The 18,811-nt window shown below is 38.8% G+C and overlaps 1 protein-coding gene across 1 annotated transcript; it reads left to right on the forward strand.

The window, feature by feature from the left end:
• Positions 1–2,606: 2,606 nt before the first annotated feature.
• LOC140925626 (microfibril-associated glycoprotein 4-like) lies at positions 2,607–18,208 on the forward strand. Its single transcript, XM_073375540.1, has 4 exons — positions 2,607–2,924; positions 4,262–4,343; positions 14,255–14,635; positions 17,943–18,208. The coding sequence occupies exons 1-4, from the start codon at positions 2,607–2,609 to the stop codon at positions 18,206–18,208; spliced, it is 1,047 nt and encodes a 348-aa protein (XP_073231641.1).
• The last annotated feature ends 603 nt before the right edge of the window (positions 18,209–18,811 follow it).

The following is an 18,811-nucleotide window of genomic DNA, read 5'->3' on the forward strand; positions in this document are numbered from 1 at the left end:
TGCAGCCGAGCCGCACAGTCTGAAATTATTGAAGTCTTCAACAAAAGAACAACCATGTAAAAGAACAGTAAATAGGCATTTTCTTCAATGAAAGTCATTTATAGGCATGTTTAGTTTCCCGGTGACTGCAGTCATCAAAGTCAAAGTTGTTATTAAATCCCGCCCATCTTTTGTTTTGAGTTCTTGTTTTCTCTGATAATAAAACAATTTATTGAACGGACTAAAATTTTATTTCCTGGTTTTAGTGTTTTTATGATAATGATGACGTCTTTATTTTGGTTTCTTTCATAAGTATTGTTATTCTTTTCTTAGTTGTCGCCTTCTCCCAAATTAACTTATGCCAAACCAGTAGCATGCAAGAAAGCCAGTAAAAACAACTTCGTCTTGTCGAGCGCTCGCGACCTGCAAACTTCAAACATCATTTTCACGGTTGGTGCAAACAGATAAGCATGTGGTGCAAAAGTTTGAGAATAGAAAAATATATAAGCTTTCGAATGAAGTGATTTTTTTGGCCCCCTTTTTTGTCTGTTTCGCCCTTTTTGCTTTTAAACTTGGCGCGACGGCAAAGTTATGCTTACGCTATTGGTTTATATACTAGACCGGAAATAAAAAGCTGACAGGATATTAAATTTTGTGCTCATGGGCATTGCGCTTTGCCGCGGTGTTACTAAAGGCCCATAGTACCCAATTAGTGAATGGTACCCAATCAGTCACGCAGCATGCATTAGTTCGGCGTAGATCGACGGCGACCCGACGGCGGTAAGCGAAAATAACACCATTTGTCTTTCTAATACTCTTCTTTTTCCGAGTTGGTAACCAGAAGTTAAATAAGTTTTTTTTTTATTGCAAGACGGAAGAATTTCGCATCATTATGTTGTTTTTAGATGTGCGAGTTGACGTTCCTTTATGACTGGCATGTACTGGCGTAACTCAAAGTTTGTCAACAACCGCGCGTCATGTGACCTTGAAATCTCCCCAGGAAATTAGAAACAGCATGGTTTTCTCGTAGTAAACACAATAGACAATAAACACTGGAATAAGAGGACTGATGTATAGTTTAATTAACTCGTACGAAGAATAATCTCTGATTTTGCGAGAAAATAAAAACGAGCTCACAAAGATTTTGCCTTTGATATTTTGGTGACATGCATTACTAATCAGTGTGAAATCTTTCATTTTCTCGACAAATCTCGATCGTTTTAAGCATGGATTGAACTCCTCAATTACTAATCTTGTATAACGGGCTAGAAAGTGTCGGTTTATTAACTTAAGCAGCCGTCAATCCCTGAATTACAAGAAAGATGAAGTGGAAATAAGCCTATTCTAGGTGTAGTTTTCAATTGGCATCTGACGCCAAAAAAAGGCAGAGCCCAGAAATTTTTTTTATGTTTATTTTTGACCAAAGGGTTGTTAAGAAGGGAATAGCAAAATTATTGTCATAGCTTTCTGGCAAGGAGAGATATTCGATCTCAAAGTCAGCAAATAATTGAATGGCTTAAAAGGTGGTCCCATATTCAAGGCCGGTGATTGACAAGCTGTAAACGAAATTGACTGAAACTTATATTCTTGCATTTATTAAAGATCTATCAACAAATACACAAACCCTCATAGTCAAAGGTTAAAAACAGTTGCCCTGAGAATTTCCTACTTTTGCCTGTTATTAATGCCCTTTTTTGGTTAAAATTATCTAATTGAACTAGTTGGGTGGGCTATCTCTCACCATAAAGATCGAAACTACGAACCAGTTTGTCATTTTGAGTTTTGGGGTAGACCAAGTTTCAGCTATATGGTGTGCTAGCATGTAGTACTTACCAATCGGAGAGATGGCATGTAGCACACCTGCCTAGTGCACCCATGGACTCACTCTTAAAATTGCCTCTCAGCCATTTTAATCTCCATTTTAATCGATACAATCCCCTTTCTGTATAATTTAAACACCCGGCTTGAAATTTTGTTTATTTTAACAACAGCTAATTTATTATTTTTTTGTCCACCTGTTTGTCTGAAATTAAAAAAAAAAAGAAAGAAAAAAAAGAAAAGAAAATTGAAAACAGTTTTTAAAATTTCGCCAGACTTTTTCGATCCTTTTATGGTGTTAGCGACATCAGAAACTGTAAAAAGCCCCTTTGTTTATAAAAGTTGGCATGAGTGCATACCAGACTTGACCAAGAGAGGATAGCCCCTTTATCCTCTCTTGACTTGACTCGGTGTGTAAATTAATTAAGGGTGTTTTAGACCTCGAGACGTACATCGCATCCTCTGTTTAATACAGCCCTCACCGCCACATTTGGGGTTGCCAAAGAAAATATAATATTCTATACCACCAATTTTCGTATTTCTTCCCTCCCCACAAACGTTTGTGGGGAGGGAAGAAATACGAGCTCCCCTAAAAACGCCTGCGTGGGAGGCTAGATTAGAATAGACTGAGCCAATCATTTAGTCAGTTAAGTTTACTTAATGCTAATTGCTTCTCATGGACCTCAATTTAAAAAGCGCTTTAATTTAGAAAATCCTTCCAACAGTCCACAGGAACATCGATATCAGCTAGCCTCGCGATCGATATCAGCTAGCGTCGCGCTTACAGATAGAAGTGCCCGCCGGAGAAAATGATGTTCTCACTTCAGATTTTGTTTAGCATCATCGTATCTGCAGTTTTCGCAACAGAAGAAAACTTCAACTCTGCTAATTCCATACTTAGAGAGAACAAGCGTTTAACAGATCAAACGGTCAAAACAGTTGTTTCGCCTAGTTTGTTGTCTTGCAGCCAGGCGTGTTTAAGGCGCTCGTGGTGTACCTCTACTAACTTTAACTCCCTAAAGAAGAGCAATGAGGGAAATTGTGAACTGAACAAGCACAAGTTCTCTCCGATCGATGACACTAAGCTCACCGATGAACCAGGTACCACTTTCACAATGCTTCTTAAGGTAAGAAACTTTTTTTTATTTCATTTAAACATTCTGACAAAGGGTGGATTCATTAGACGTCGCATTTCCCGTTAGAATTCCTTTTTGGTTTTTAGTCTTGAAAACAATGAGAAAAAAAGGAAACCGGCATGTTGAAATCGACCCTGTTAGCAACATGTTTTTTTTATCCACCTGCTACTGCCATGGAAACCTTCACGTGAATTGCTTCGTTGTCGATTAACATGATTCCATGGTGATTTTCAAAATGGATTTATTTTTTTTATCTTGATATCTTTTGGGTTTGTTTGTGCGCTTTGTTTTGTTTATTATGATTTGTTTGTTTGTTTTTGTATTCTGCGAAAAACCAACACAGTATTGGCTCAAAATGAGTTTTGCAACAAAGGGCAACGAAAAGGGAAAGCAACACTTGTTTGTTGGGCTTCTGTCTATTATTATGCATCGTCTTCGTGGTATTGAGGCAAGCAATTCACTGTAATATTTTTAATATTTTTACTCTCTGCTCCCGAATCATTGCTTTATTGCTTTATGTATCACACCAGTCACACTTTATTGTCCAGCCTTTTCAGTCACGCTTATGTAAGGCGATACAATTTGGTTTTTGAAATCAACTGAAAGGCGAATATATAAGTCACTTGGCCATATGCCTTTGGAAATATGCCTTTCGCGAGGAAAGATACTCAAACAGCCCATTGAAGAATATCTTATTGTCAAGCCTTAATAACTTAGTTGATTGGACCCACAGTTTTATAGATTTCATGTGTTGAACAACCAGTTTGGATTCTTTAGATTCTTTCCCTGAAGAAGCGCAGGGTTTCATCATTTCTTTACGTTCGCAACGTGTCCAACTTAAGAACTGCTGGTCTAGAAAATAAAGTAGATACGTGGTTGTTGCGATATTCTGTTAGCCTTTGCATTATTGTGATTCGGAATTTCTCTCTTAACAGCATCAAAACAATTTTCCCCGGATGAAAACCTCAGGGAAAATTATTGCTCTTGACGACACGAATTTTAAGCTAATAATATACGCGATTCATATAAGAGCTACATTTATTGACGACTTCATCATCCCCACCCCCTGAACAGAGCAAAAGCAACCTTGCACAAAAATAGCCGCGTCCTCATGCTTGTTTTGATACTACTGCGCGTAAACTGCGCGTACGAGGTGAGATGCGGAAGGACGATGGACTCCCACGCGGAAATTCCAGTACAAATCACCTTAAGTAAAATATAAAAGCAAGGAATAAAAAGAGTCAGTAAATAAGTAAAACAAATCAGACTGAAGGCGTCAGTTGGAAGATATTCTTTAAGTTGATGGTGATACTTTCACACTTTTTCAGGGCTGTCTTATGAGTGGATGCCTTAATGGAGGCTCTTGTTCTTTTGATGAAGAAAAAGACAGTTTTGCCTGCTACGAACGGGGTAAATATAAATGGTTCCGAGACAGACGGTGTTTCTGATAAGAAAAGGGCTTAAACAAATAATTTACTGTTGAGAAGGAAATCGCATTGTGTTTACAGTCCAGTGGTTGTACTCAGTGCAAGAATACACCGTCGCATCTTACCTTTTAATCTTTCTCTGTTTTTCCTTTTACACTATATAATATATAGATTTAGCCAGGGCTAAAAGCGAAGCTCCCATTAATAAATTTATCATTTAAATCAAACAATAAACTTGTATTCCACAAATTAGTTAACTTTAGAGCAGATTCATGGAACTTTTGAGAGAAAGGCTATTCTATTCTTACTTTCATGCATTCCCCTTCTTCATCAAGATAAAGTTGATTATCATGGATCATTTTACATTACCGTGCATGGTTAACAATTAAAAAAATGAAAACGAAAAGTTAAGCACTGATAAAATTAACTGGCCTGACCTTAACATATCATAGACGCAAAGACAAAGACAAATGAAGACCAAAAGTGTTTGTCGACGTGTTCAAATATCCACACACATGACCATGTACGTAAATGGCTCCAGTAGTTCGGTTTTTCAATGGATACTTTTCAATTTTTGTTCTGATAAAATAGGGTGATCATCATCATCATCATCACCATCATCCTCGTCATCATGGCCATCATCATCACCATCAGCAGGAGCCCATCAAATGATGGCCATCAGTTATTATCATCGTCAGTCATCATCATCATCATCATCATGGCCATAATTATCACCATCATTAACATCATCCTTATTATCATTATCATTATCATTATCGCCATCATCTGCATCAACATGATGGTCAACATCGGCAAAATTTCTTTCACCTCATTATATATTCAACTTGGCAAAAGCTTAGCTTTGACAATAGGGGCGGAAAAGGAACTTTTATTCTTCGGCAGTGTCAATTATAGTGTAGATGAGGCTCTTATCCTACCAGATTGTTCCTGAGAGCACCAAAGGTGAAGTAAAAGTTAAAGAAGCGGAAAGAAATTTCAACTGGGAATCCTCAACAAGACATTCATGCTCCGAAGTCATTAAATTTTCCTAATCCAATACCACTCCAATACCAATGGTTTTGTAAGTGAAGTTTGGACCTCTGCTTTTTCTATTAATTATTGCTATTATTAATTTATAAGTGTGTCAATAACAAAACGCTTGAATCTCATTGGTCCATAACAGCCCATATTTATAGGTCAATTTTGCTAATTGAACGTCAAAACTGTGAACTGTCCGATTACCAGGAGGTTGTAATCAGACAAAAAAATTGGACAGTAAAGAACCAATGAAAATCAAGTAGCAGATGCCATTTAAGAGCGGCTCCGCGTAAATATCAACTAGAAGTGGAAATAGTCAAAAAATTACCTGGCCTCAAACTCAGCCAGAATAAAGCCCTATGTGCCCTAGTTACAAAATCGTTGGTTTAAGTACGATCGAGTGAATAATATTTTTTTTAAAGAGTTTTTTTCTTCCTGAGGCCTAAAATGGGCAAAAATCATGCAAAATTAGAGTCATATTCAGTGGCTCGTGTATTTTAAAATAAAGTTGGGTACTAAAATACAATGACACTTCATATTTTTACTATCTTTCTTCTATAATTCTAACTGATTAGTTCGCGATTTGGTCAACAAGAGATTTTTAAAGACATTTTTAAAGTACGTTGTTGGCTCAATCGCTTAATCAACCCCGTCAAAATTTAGAACTTTTCCACGAGCTAAAAAAGCGGATTGGTACATGGCTTTGAACACCAAGGCTTTTTAGTCTGAAAGAGCATTCTTTTTTCTTCAAATTAGCGAAATAAAATTTTTGGGTAAATGAAATCACGAGCGCTGACAAAGCGAAGCAAATGTAAATGTTACACTAATGTATCGGTCAAATCGAAGCTTCAACATGCCCCCCCCCGGGCATACCCCAGGCATTTGACACCTATACCGTCCCGGGGAGGAGGGAATTTGATTATCAGAGTCCTCCAGGGGGTGGGGAATTTGATCCCCATGCTCTAGGGGTGGGGAATTTGAACTGAACCCTCGATTTCATGTAAAATCTTTGGCGTGGCGAGCTATCATGTGGGACGCTGTGTTAGAGGATTTTCGTGGAAAAGATCGTGCCTTTGTGGCCAATTGGTTACGAGGAAAGGGCTTAAACAAGCTTTGTGCTGTATTTGAAGTATTTAAATTTTAAAATTTTCAATACTGGATTCAGGCTTTGAATGTATGAATGTATTTTATTGTTGTGTTTTATACAATGAAATACAATACCTATACCCGCGATTTAATACAACAAAATAAAATAAAATAAAATAAAAAGCTCAGGTCAACTACTTAGACCTACTGCAAGTATGTTAGTTAATAAGGTGAGCGATGATGCATATCAGTGAAATGGTCAGGATGTAGTAATCTCAATAGATGGGGTCTTTTTTATAGAACGCTTTGAGCATTCAGTAACCATGTAGCAGCGATTTCCGCCGCTTTGCACGAGACTTTTGTTCGTAGTAAATACGCTAATAGTGTTTCTCAGTTTTTGTTATATTTATAAAGATTTTGTTCGACATCTGAAGGCGTTTCCGCCGTCCCTCTGTCAGTTTTGTGCCTGTAAAACGTCCCCGCGGGTGGGGGCATTTGATCACCTGAATGGACCATAGTGTGGGGCATTTGAACGGCATTTTGGCCTGGGTAGGGGGGAATTTGAACAATAATTTTCAAAAAAGGCAAATGCCCGGGGGGTTGCCCGGGGGGGCATGTTGAAGCTTCGATTTGACCGATACATAAAAACGGGCGAAAAAACGTGACCTCTGACCGATGCACAACCAAATGCGAATTACGGTAGGCGCCAAACTTTTAATTATTCGGTAACTTCTCGAAACAAAATTGGTCTGAAATGTGTATAGGTTTTTTAAAACAAAGCTGAGTTAAAGTATTAAGCGTCAAATAGTCCACAAAGCGGTAAAAATACAACAAAAGTCACAAGTAATCTGTTCCGTTTTCTGAATTTTATGCAGCGATTTAACGAATTATCAATTTCTAATCCAACGAACCCACCTGAGACTGTGTTAGTTTAAGAGTCCATAGAACTTCTCAGAAGATTCCTCGGAAAGACCTCCAGAAGGAAATGAATGAAGAATTTGATCTTATAACTGTAACAATTTCACTTGCCGCCACGGCAATGAACGAAAACAACTGTCGAACTGCCACAGGCAAACCAGGTTTCAGTGCAGTCGTGCAAAGCATGTCACGTCACGTAATTCTGCCCCGCGCATTTGAGAAGGAGGGAAGAAATTATTCCACGCTGTGCGTTAAAACATTTATGAAATAAAATTAGCTTTGGACTGTTTCATTTTTGCCCTCTCTTAAGGGCAAAGGTGCCTCTTCCGCCTTGGACTTGATGAGCAGGCGTTCAGTTTAGGGGATTTGTAATTCCTCCCTCCCCACAAACGAAAAGTGTGAATTTTTTTTTTCGCCTTTGATCTCAACAACGTTACCCTCAATTTTCTGATTTTCCCTTCGCTTTATTTACAAAAATTACAGACTGGTATGAATGACACATATCTTGGTCTCAGGTAAGGGAGGAAATATGGGAAAATATGACTCCCCTGAAAATGCCACCAAGGGAGGCTAAATGTTTGGTTGTCTCTTGGCCAAATTCGCTTCAGGGATCTGGATTTCTTGTCAGTGGAACTTGTGGAAGTCACAAGTGTAATAACTGGACCCAAGTGTAATAAAGGTCCATCCGTAATAACATTTGAACCCAAGTACAAGTGTAATAAAGGTTTTGTCACGACTGAGATTATATGAGACATGCCTAAAGATGGTTATCTTAACTTAAAAAGCTGACATCACGGTTCATGTGACCAAACAGAACTAGAAAAAAAGAAGGAACAAGAAAGAATATCATAGAATCTACCAATGGCTCTCAGTTAAAGTTTTGGCAAATTTTTGCTATAATGAAACGTGCTTTTAAAAAAAATTCATCGCTCCAGAACAAATAAATATGTCATTCCCGTTCGCTTACATAAAATGTCACGCTAAATAATTTTAAACCCAGTGGACTGATCTGTTATTATTTTTTCCCCTCTGTCTTCTTGTCATTTTCACTATTTCACTCACGGCTGAATTTTATTGATAGGATTTCATGACTGTCAGTACTTTGAAAAATAAGTTTCCGCAAATGAAAATTACCGCAAAAATATTTCCCGCAAAAATTTAATCCAGAGGAAATACTGTTACCCTGGTCCCAGAGGTTTTTCTTGATTTTTCTTCGCGAAAGAGATCAAGAGCAAGCCGCGAAGCGGCGACAACGAGTCGCGAAAGCGATGAGGAGAGAGAGAAAAACCTCTGGTTACCTAATCTCACTTTCATGCAGACGACAGCTGTCAAACGCGTCAAATTGCTAATAAAAAGAGTGACCAATGGCAATTTAGCAAACACGTGCTTATCAGCCGCTATTTTTCTAAGTGGGGGTAGACCTGGGAAAATTATGTTATGAACAAACCATCTCCACTAGGGTGGTAAAGAGTGATTTGTTAATCGGGGTCAAGCTAAAGCATGTGTTAACGATGGGCGACAAGAGTCCAGGAATAAGAAAACCACTTTATGAAGAAACCAACATTGTTCCAAACTACTGCTGCAGGATTTGCAGAATTTATGTAAAAATAAGTGGCTGATCTAAAATCAACGTTTTTGGGTATTATAACAAGGATTTTTCACAAACATTGTCATCTGTTCTGTCGGCTGTGTACATGACTCAACGGGATTATCTGTCAGAAGTGCCAGCGCCGAAGATGTAAAGTTTGGAAGAGTCTATCAATCGCGCTTATTATATTGCTTACTTCTGCGAGGCGCGCCGTTGGCGTCGATTCGTGGGCATTCCCCCTAAAATAGTAATATTAATATGTATTCTGGCCATGTGGCTCGCATTTTGGTTTGGCGGCCCCATTTCCTTTTTTTGTGGAACAACGGCGCTAGGAAGAGACATGCAACACAACAAACCCTTAAGGTTCGGAATGTACTTTCAGAGGTTTTTGTTGACCCAATGCCAAAAATAACGTTGGTTAGATCTTTAAAGATAAATATTGGGCGTCGCGGGAAAATGTAAGCTGTACCGAAAATGATTACGTACTTGTACAAAGTTGTATGTTTTTTTTTTCCTACAAGGAAACTTTCATTCCGTATTCGGAGATTTATATTTTGCTGCCCTAAACAAGCTAGTTTATTTAATGGAATGACGGTATTGTAACAGAAAATGGTAAATACATCGAGACACGAGATTCTGGTCGTCAACGTCTGGATTACTCAAACTGGTTGCTGAGACGCCACGGTTTCGCAGTTCGCGGATATATGCGAGTCCACAAGAGACTTGAGAGGACAGACAACCAAAATTATTACATGGCGAGGGTATGAGTAGCCTCTTAAGGAAAGGTACCTGCAAACATCAGGTAACGACTGAAATATTATATACTTTCCATGTCCGGTTGATAAAATGGTGAACACATCCTTTCGACTCAACGCAGCGAACAAAGCTTTCTTTTGTTGCTCAGTGAGACTCAGGAAAGCGCTCATCAAGTACCGAGGTCAAAATTTCTTCGAATATTCTTTCAGACAATATCCATGTCAAAATCTCGAAATATGGCGTGCCTTTACGTGTCTTGGTCCCGTGCAAATGTTATTGCGAGTGCAGCATACAAACAATTTTCTTCCCTGGTAGAGAGAAGCAAAATGAGGTGTGAAAATCCCCAGCGTCCCCTCGGTAGTTACAATTAAACGAGCCAATCAAATTGGTTTGCGCGTTTGAAAAAATATCATCCAATCAACGCCCGAGGGTCAGGTCCTGACCCTGTCGATCGCATGAAAGTGAGATTCGAGGCCAAGGTAACCAGGGGTTTTTCCTTCTCTCCTCATCGCTTTCGCGACTCGTTGTCGCCGCTTCGCGGCTTGCTCTTGATCTCTTTCGAGAAGAAAAATCAAGAAAAACCTCTGGGACCAGGGTAAAATACTGTATTCTCTAACTTAAATTCACTACACAAGAATACAGTACCAAGAAATCGTGTCTGTTCAATTACAACTGGTCTCTTTTTTGAGAAACAAATTCTGACGCACACTTAGTATTGTTTGAAAATATGTATTTCTATTGCACGCACTCAATAAAAACGAAAATATTATCAATGCTGGGTACTGGGTACTTTCTGAAATCGCAAAAATTAATCCCCAGCAAGAAAAATTAGTCTGTTCTTATCGCAAAAATTAGTTCCCGAAAAAAAAATTCGCCAATCCGTAAAAATAAACTCCTGCAAAAATCTCGTTCCACACGGTACTTGGAAAAATGATCGGTCGTTTGATCAACCAGGGCCAGGTCTTTATTTTTGGTTCCTTACTTGCATTAGTTCAGGTTTATTAGACTACCTTTGTAATCACCAATTATGTTTATTATACTACTACATGAAGAATTTCTGCAATTTCATTGGCTCACAGCAGTGGTATTTCAGCTTAATTTGAAATACCTACATGTGAAAATTACAAACCTTTTGTGGGTAGTAGTATAAACAAATAAAACATGATTTGTACGTGATATTTGGCATAAATATCACTTGTGATATTTCAAAATTGCCTCAAATTTCACTCGCCTAGCGACTCGTGAAATTTCGTATAACAATTTTGAAATATCACTCGTGGTATTTATGCCAAATATCACTACAAATCATGCTATTACCTATACTAATTATGTACTTTGGTTTTAAATTTGGTAACTACCCCACAGTATCAGCCCCCGACAAAGGTTTGTGTTGCAAACCGACTAATATCGGAAAAAATGATATCATGTATATTCGTAATTTTGTTTGTACTGGCTTTCTTTTCCCTTTTCGCCGATCAGTTCCTTCGATTTTGTCCTTTCAACTTATCCAAATCTTTTTTTGAGAACCGGAGGTGGCCACTAGTTCATTGGCTTGCGAAGAACTCATTCCAAGCTGTTGTTGGCTTTTAGTCGGGATGTTTCAACACAAGGAACCACCGAACCACAGGAAACCGAATGAGCTCGAATGATTAGAAAGGCTCTCAACAATTATGTTTCTTGTTCCTCTAGGATACACATGATCAGCCACAATTTTCATATTACATAAATAAATTTATACTGTTTTTCGTGCTACAAGTGAGCCTCTAATATAACTTGAAAAAATTGATTTACTTGCACGCGCCAGCATAAGCCTTGAATGGCTCCGAACTCAGAGTAACATCTTTGCAGGAGGAGATCCAGGAATTTCTCATTGGGGTGAGGGGAGGTCCAAATTTTGGTTCAGAAAGGACTGTTGAACTTTTTTGGGGCAAATTACCTTTCCCCACACCGCGTAGAAAGTGCAAAGCCAATTACTTTTCGACACTCAAATGAAAACCGCTCTATTTGCATGACCATAACAAAGTATTACAGTAATGCAAAAGCTACTTGAAATTAATCATTGATTCCTTGTAAATTAAATATTTAAAATAATTTGAAACTTATTAATCATTGTTTATTTCTAACCATCAGTAGGATTAATTATTCCGGAGATAAGTTTTTCTCTCAATTCAAAGCAAGTTGATATAAATGAAATTAATTGGATGTTAATAAAATAGTCAGTAGAATTCATCAGATGTGATAATAAGGACTCATGTGATTGTAGTCGTAGAAACGGTATTTTAGGTTCTAGTTTAGAGAAGAACATATCTCTTATCGAAGAAAAACTTGGACAATCTAATAAAAAGTGAGTTTCATCTTCAACTCTGTTAAAATTGCAGAGATTGCATAACCTTTCCTCATGTGGTATCATGTGGTGTTTCTCAATCTGTAAAAGCCAGTTTTCGTTGGCGCGGGAAATACACAGATTTCTGAGGGTACCAAAAGACAATCACATATTTGAATATCCCTGGAATTTAGTTTGGTGGCAAAATGCAACACGCGTTTCATTAAAAAATCCAGCCAGTTAAACAGTGCTATACAATCCTATCGTCATTAGGATTTTAGTATCAAACAAGTATCAGGTCTGATTGGGGGGGGGGGGGGGGGGGTGGTCCGGACCCCCCCGGACCATCCTCCTGGATCCGCCACTGCTTTGGTGCCCTTTGATATCCTTTCTACAGCATTCGGTAATTCGAACACACCAACTGCTAACTATAGATGCACGTTCTGAACTTGAAACACAATAATTATAAACAACAGATAAAATAAAAGTGAAGTGTGGGGAAAAGTTATTCTTTTCGGTAACCAGTTACAAAAGATACAGTCCAAAGCTAGTTTTATTTCATAAATGTTTTAGCGCACAGCATGGAAGAATTTCTGTCCTCCTTCCCAAATGCGCGGGGCAGAATTAAGTGACGTGACATGCTTTGCATGACTACAGTGAAACCTGGTTTCCTGTGGCAGTTCGCAGTTGTTTTCGTTTTGCCGTCGCGGCAAGTGAAATTGTAACAGTTATAAGTTCAAATTCTTCATTCATTTCCTTCTGGAGGTCTTTCTGAGAAATCTTGTGAGAAGTTTTGTGGACTATTTAACTAACACAGTCTCCGGTGGGTATCGTTGGATTAAAAATTGTCAATTCGTTAAATCGCATAAATCGCTGCATAAAATTCAGAAAACGGAACAGATCTAATACTCGTGACTTTTGCTGTATTTTTTACCGCTTTGTGGACTTTTTGACACTTAATACTTTAGCTCAGCTTTATTTTAAAAAATCTATACACATTTCGGACCAATATTGTTTCGAGAAGTTACCGAATAATTAAAGGTTTGGCGCGGTGGCGCCTAGTGTAATTCGCATTTGGTTGTGCTTCTGTCAGAGGTCACGTTTTTTCGTCCGTTTTTAGTGTAACATTTACATTTGCTTCGTTTTGTCAGCGCTCGTGATTTCATTTACCCAAAAATTTTATTTCGCTTATTTGAAGAAAAAAGAATGCTCTTTCAGACTAAACAAGCCTTGGTGTTCAAAGCCATGTACCAATCCGCTTTTTTAGTTCGTGAAAAAGTGCTAAATTTTGACGTTTGATTAAGCGATTAAATTGAGTCAACAACTTTGAAAATTTCTTAAAAAATCTCTTCTTGACCAAATCGCGAACTAATCAGTTAAAACTATAGAGGAAAGATAGTAAAAATATGAGGTGTCAATATATTTTAGTAGCCAACTTTATTTTAAAATGTACGAGTTACTGAATATGACTTTAATTTTGCATGATTTTTGCCCATTTAAGGACTCAGGAAGAAAAAAATTCGTTAAAAAAAATATATATTCACTCGATAGTACTTAAACCAACCATTTTGTAACTAGGGCCCATAGGGCTTTATTCTGGCTGAGTTTGAGGCCATGTCATTTTTTGACTATTTCCACATCTAGTTGATATTTACGCGGAGCCGCTCTTAAGCCAATAAAATTTAACTACAGAGACATACCAATCAAAATCAATGACAAAAATAGTGACCAAAAAAGAAAAATGGATGAAACTAACTGGTCCAGTGACTTTGACAGTGGAATCCTTCTCTTACATTAATAAATATTCCAAGGCTGAGATTCTCGCATTTTGTTATTGACACAATTAATTGGTAATAGAACGTCGTGTCGTAAAATTCAGGGGTGCTACGCGCACGCCGACTTGAGATTACTTGCACGATTTCTCCCTGAATTGTACTCCACTCAGTCCTATTACCATTATTTTTTTTTCGGGGGGGGGGGGGGAGGGCGTACTTATAGAGCGTTTTCGCTCACGTGGTCAGCATATTTTCAAATTTATGAAAACAAAAGAAATTGTTAAGAAAGAGTTCAACTCCCTCAGGATTTGTTTGAAACGTCAACATGGCCACCGTGACGTCATGTGAAAACGCTCTATAAGGGGCAAACACATGGTGATGAAAACGCTTCGAAATTCAATGTTTTTCAGTGTACAAAAACTGTGCTGAGCTGTATGAAGCTGGTGTTCGAAACAGCGGTGTTTATGCTATCGACCCTGACAATGCTGGAACCTTTAAAGTATACTGTGACCAAACAACAGCCGATGGGGGGTGGACTGTGTTCCAAAAGAGAATGGACGGCTCGGTAGATTTCTATCGCGGCTGGGACGACTACGAACACGGTTTCGGAAATCTAAATGGTGAGTTTTGGCTCGGATTAGACAAGATACACCGCCTGACAAAAGGAAGCAACAAGCTTCGGGTTGATCTGGAAGACTTCGACAACCAAACAGCTTACGCTGAATACGACTCATTTGGTGTTGGTGATGAACAGAGCAAGTACAAGCTGGAAAGTCTTGGACAATACGCTGGTAAGACACAACACCATAGTTAAAAAAGAAATAATAATGAAGTTCCACGCCGTCGTAAGGCCAGTGCAGTAATTTTAAATTAAAGTTTATACGATTTATGGGCGCGATCTGTAAGCCAACAAACACGCTGCAATTTATCGGGCAAACCATTCTATAAAAAGAAATTGGATGCGAGTATTATTTCTCGAATAATGTTCCAACAAGAGAGAATAATCGGTCGCTGAACTAGAGGCAATCTTAGCGCGCTAGCCGAGATATGTGATTTTCACTTCAGTTATATTTAGAGGCTGGATTAAACGAAAATTTATTTCCTGGAACGTTCGCACATTTAAATCAATTCTTTGAAACGTCACCACCAAGTCCACCACGATTAACGCCTCGTCCAATTTGTTTTCGTTTGAAAATGTATTTATTTCGCTGAGTTAAGGCCTGCCTTCCACACCTATACGCTGAGCGTTTTCATCCAAAACGCATCGATTGGAAAACGCTTTTGAAAGTAACGCATAGCGTGGATGGTCGAAAACGCATCAAAATGAAAACGATGACGTCATATGTACCACGTGGGTCGTAAAATATCGCAGGGGAGTGTATTTGTAGCATGCGCGTAGGGTTCAACTTACGCCACAACGTGCAATTTTACCGTTTTTGAACGTTTTAGTGTGGACGTGGCATGTGTGGCATCAAAACGCATCAAAACGGTAGCTTTGGACGCGAATCGATCGCTGTGTTTTCGCTGACAACAAAAACGCATTAGTGTGGACAGAGTCAAGAGAGCATAATAACCCCCTATTCTATCTGACAACACTGAATATAAGGTTGCGGACCTCTCCAGAAACCAACTTCCGATAAATTTGAAGCGTTTAATTGGTGTAAGAATAATTTAGTGAAATTCGCATATTCCAAGGGCGAGAATGGGTGTTTTCCCTCTTTGTTCCATTCTCTCTTGGTTTCTTTGGTATCTGAGTTTTAGCGCTAAATAAGATATAGGAAGCCGTTTCTCGCGTTGCTAGGTGATCGCTTCTCTCATTCCACCTATTTTCCTTTTAATAGACGGTCCGAAAACCGGGCACAAGTTACTTAACGGGCAAGCCGAGGCAAGCGTATTGTGCCCATTGTAGTAGAGAGAGGCTCATTAGTAAACCTATACCGAATTAGTATGCAGGAAGACACTGACTAGGCACTTAATTAGTATGGAGGAACGTAATTTTTCCCTCGGTTAAAAACAATGGGTAACGTCAAAGACTATCCCTAAAGCGACTATCCCTAAATTATCCTTAGCTATCCACCAACGGGGCTTATCTCACAACATAGTAGACTACTCGTTTAGTTGCTATTTGAAAGGATTTAAAAAACTTAGAATTAATTTGGAAAACTGGCAGCTGTTGTTCGGTATTCCTGTACCCGATCTTTAACTCAGACGTTTCTTGTTTTCACCGATCTACTATGTTTCAGCGATTGCATTGTTTTAACGCGATTCTTCGAGAGTGTTGTAAGAAAAGTTTGTTCATGGTAGTTTGCTATAAGCACGCGTGATTATTCCAACTCGCTTTGTTTGACAGATATAGGCAAACTTCAGGGTCGTAACGAGTTATATGGGATCAGGGATAAAAGGCAAAAAATGGGGTGGGATCAGGGATCACAGGCCCGGGATCTGGGATCCTTAGTTGTGGGATCGGGATCAGTAATGCTGTGAGGTGATCAGGAACAGTTTTCCGACAAAAAAATGCTTTAAGGGGAAGGACCTGCTCTCGTTTAAGAACTCAGTTGTATTTTTGGCGTAACAATTTGTTCCTATACTTAAGTGTACGCAATACGACTTTTTTAGTACACCGCTGACTCTCGGTTGGGAGTTGCCTAGCAATTGACTCATTTTGTTTTGACTCATTTTTTGTAACTATACCTTACATTCTCTGAAATATCGAATTGGTCTGGGTTTTTTGACTGCCAAATAAGGACTTAATAAGAAAAAATTCATACAATGGACGTTATCTTTTGCCAATGATTTTCTTCTGCACCCCAAACAATGATTTTATTCATGCTCTTTCGACAGTGAAAGACAAAGTTTTTCAATGGACAAAACCCTGTTATCACAGCATTTGTTATTCGGATGTAACTTGTATTTTTCTGCTGACCATGCTCAACAGACAATACATGGTCTCTTGCAAGCCTTTAGCAGCTCCCGATTCCAAGCCTCTGATCAACGCTAATATCAAGTGGCAAGTGTCCGGAGAATTAAGACGGCAAATAACGAAGCCTGTTCTTATTATGCTAGGGAGAAAGTGTGCAAACATCTTAACCAAACTTACAAAGGCTTACAAGGCGAAAGAGTAGTCGATCCTGGCTCTTTAAAATAATATAGTTTCTTAGCTCGTTGTTCGGCTGGCCAGTAGCCTTTATCTTCGCCCAAAGAGAACTCAATCTGATCTCGTTTTGCTACTTAAAATTCTCAAAAAGTCTCGCCTTTTGCAGGCACCTTTTTTGAATAGCTGTCCCAGCTTACTCCATCCGCAGTGAGCTGGTAAACTGCTTACAATTATGTCATTGGGTAACTCAACCGAATATAATCGAAACATCAGTAAGAGAATTAAGTGAGATGGTGAGGTATACAACTAGAGGTCATGTGGCTGAAAAGAGTTCACTTGGTCAACTGGTGCTACCAAGGCGACGACTGAGAAAAAGCTAGCTAGTGCAAACCCCATTTATTCTGAATCGATCACCCAATCTTACTGACATTTCTTTTTGTGTGAATAAAACTTTGCTAAATGGAATTAATCTCTTTTTAAAACGGACAGGGCAAAAAGCAAAAAGTCCCGTTTCCGTCGAGTTTACAAAATACGGAAACTCGTCATTTCGTCCTGTGAAACGCTGTATATGTGAGCCGTCTAAAGTGTAACTATTATGATAGAATTGATGATAACTAATGGAACTGTAGTAAAAAACTCTCCAGTCAGTAACTTGGCTGGGACTCTGCTGAAGAAATCGAGAGACACCTAATTTTGCATTTTATTCAGGTAGTATCCGGAGCAAATGTGTAGACTAGAAAGTATCACCCGTTTACGTTTATTTACAAGGAAAAAGTATGCCAAGTCAAAGTTCAGATAAAATAACTAAAGATTAAAGAGTGTGATAAGTAGAATGTAACATAGTTGAGGTTTAATGCCCTATTTGTAACGGTAAAAATGCCCGTTTTACTTATTTGGAGTGCTGCTACTCTCTCACTTTCCCGCCGAAACGTCTAAAGAAAGGTTATTTTGGACCATTAATAAGAATTTATGGTAAGAAATGAGGCTCTTGTTTATCTTTTTAGGAACTGCTGGTGACTCTCTTGCATGGCATCATAATATGTCATTCTCCACCAAAGATCAAGACAATGACCAAGATTCTGGCAGGAGCTGTGCCATTGCATTTGAGGGAGCCTGGTGGTACAATAAATGTCATTACTCCAACTTAAATGGTCGCTATCTTAATGGGAATCACTCCTCTTATGCCAACGGTGTAAACTGGTACCACTGGAAAGGCTTTCATTACTCCGCCAAACGCGCTGAAATGAAAACCAAACCAGTAGAAGCCTAATCCGTACAGTTGAGCCATGTATACAGACATTGAAGGGACAAAGCAACTACTATGGAGACTTCCGTTTTAAAGAGGTCACCACGATAACACTAGTCGTCACATTTAAGACCCCGCTGATAGTTTTATGTAGCCTAAACATGCAACAAGCGTTATTGAGGGCGCTCAGAAGGGCTCTGGTGCTCGCAACCCAAAACCCACCTGGATCACCCAAATAACGTTTGTTGCGCCCAGGCTAGTCTTAAGTGTTAAGCAACCAAATAGTACGTAGTTCCACAATTGTTTATAACCTGTATCTTAATTGATCATTGTACAGTAGTGAAACACTGAAGGCCATTTATACGACACGTCTCGGATAAAATGCGTCGCTTACATAAGACGCGCACTTCCGTTATAAAGTGACACACGTTGTCTGAAATTAGACGTTACTTATTAGCAAAGGCGTTTATTATTATTACTAGTAATAAGCAAAGGTTAGGGAGTGCGGGCGGCAACGATCGGAGGTCAAAACGCTTTTGCTCCAACGCTGTGCTTTGCGTAAGTTTCACGTGACAGATGGTCAAAACACGCGTGATCAGACTATGAGGGGTAGAAGGTTGAAACGCT

The sequence above is a fragment of the Porites lutea genome, chromosome 2 (assembly GCF_958299795.1).
Source record: "Porites lutea chromosome 2, jaPorLute2.1, whole genome shotgun sequence".
Lineage (NCBI taxonomy): Eukaryota > Metazoa > Cnidaria > Anthozoa > Scleractinia > Poritidae > Porites > Porites lutea.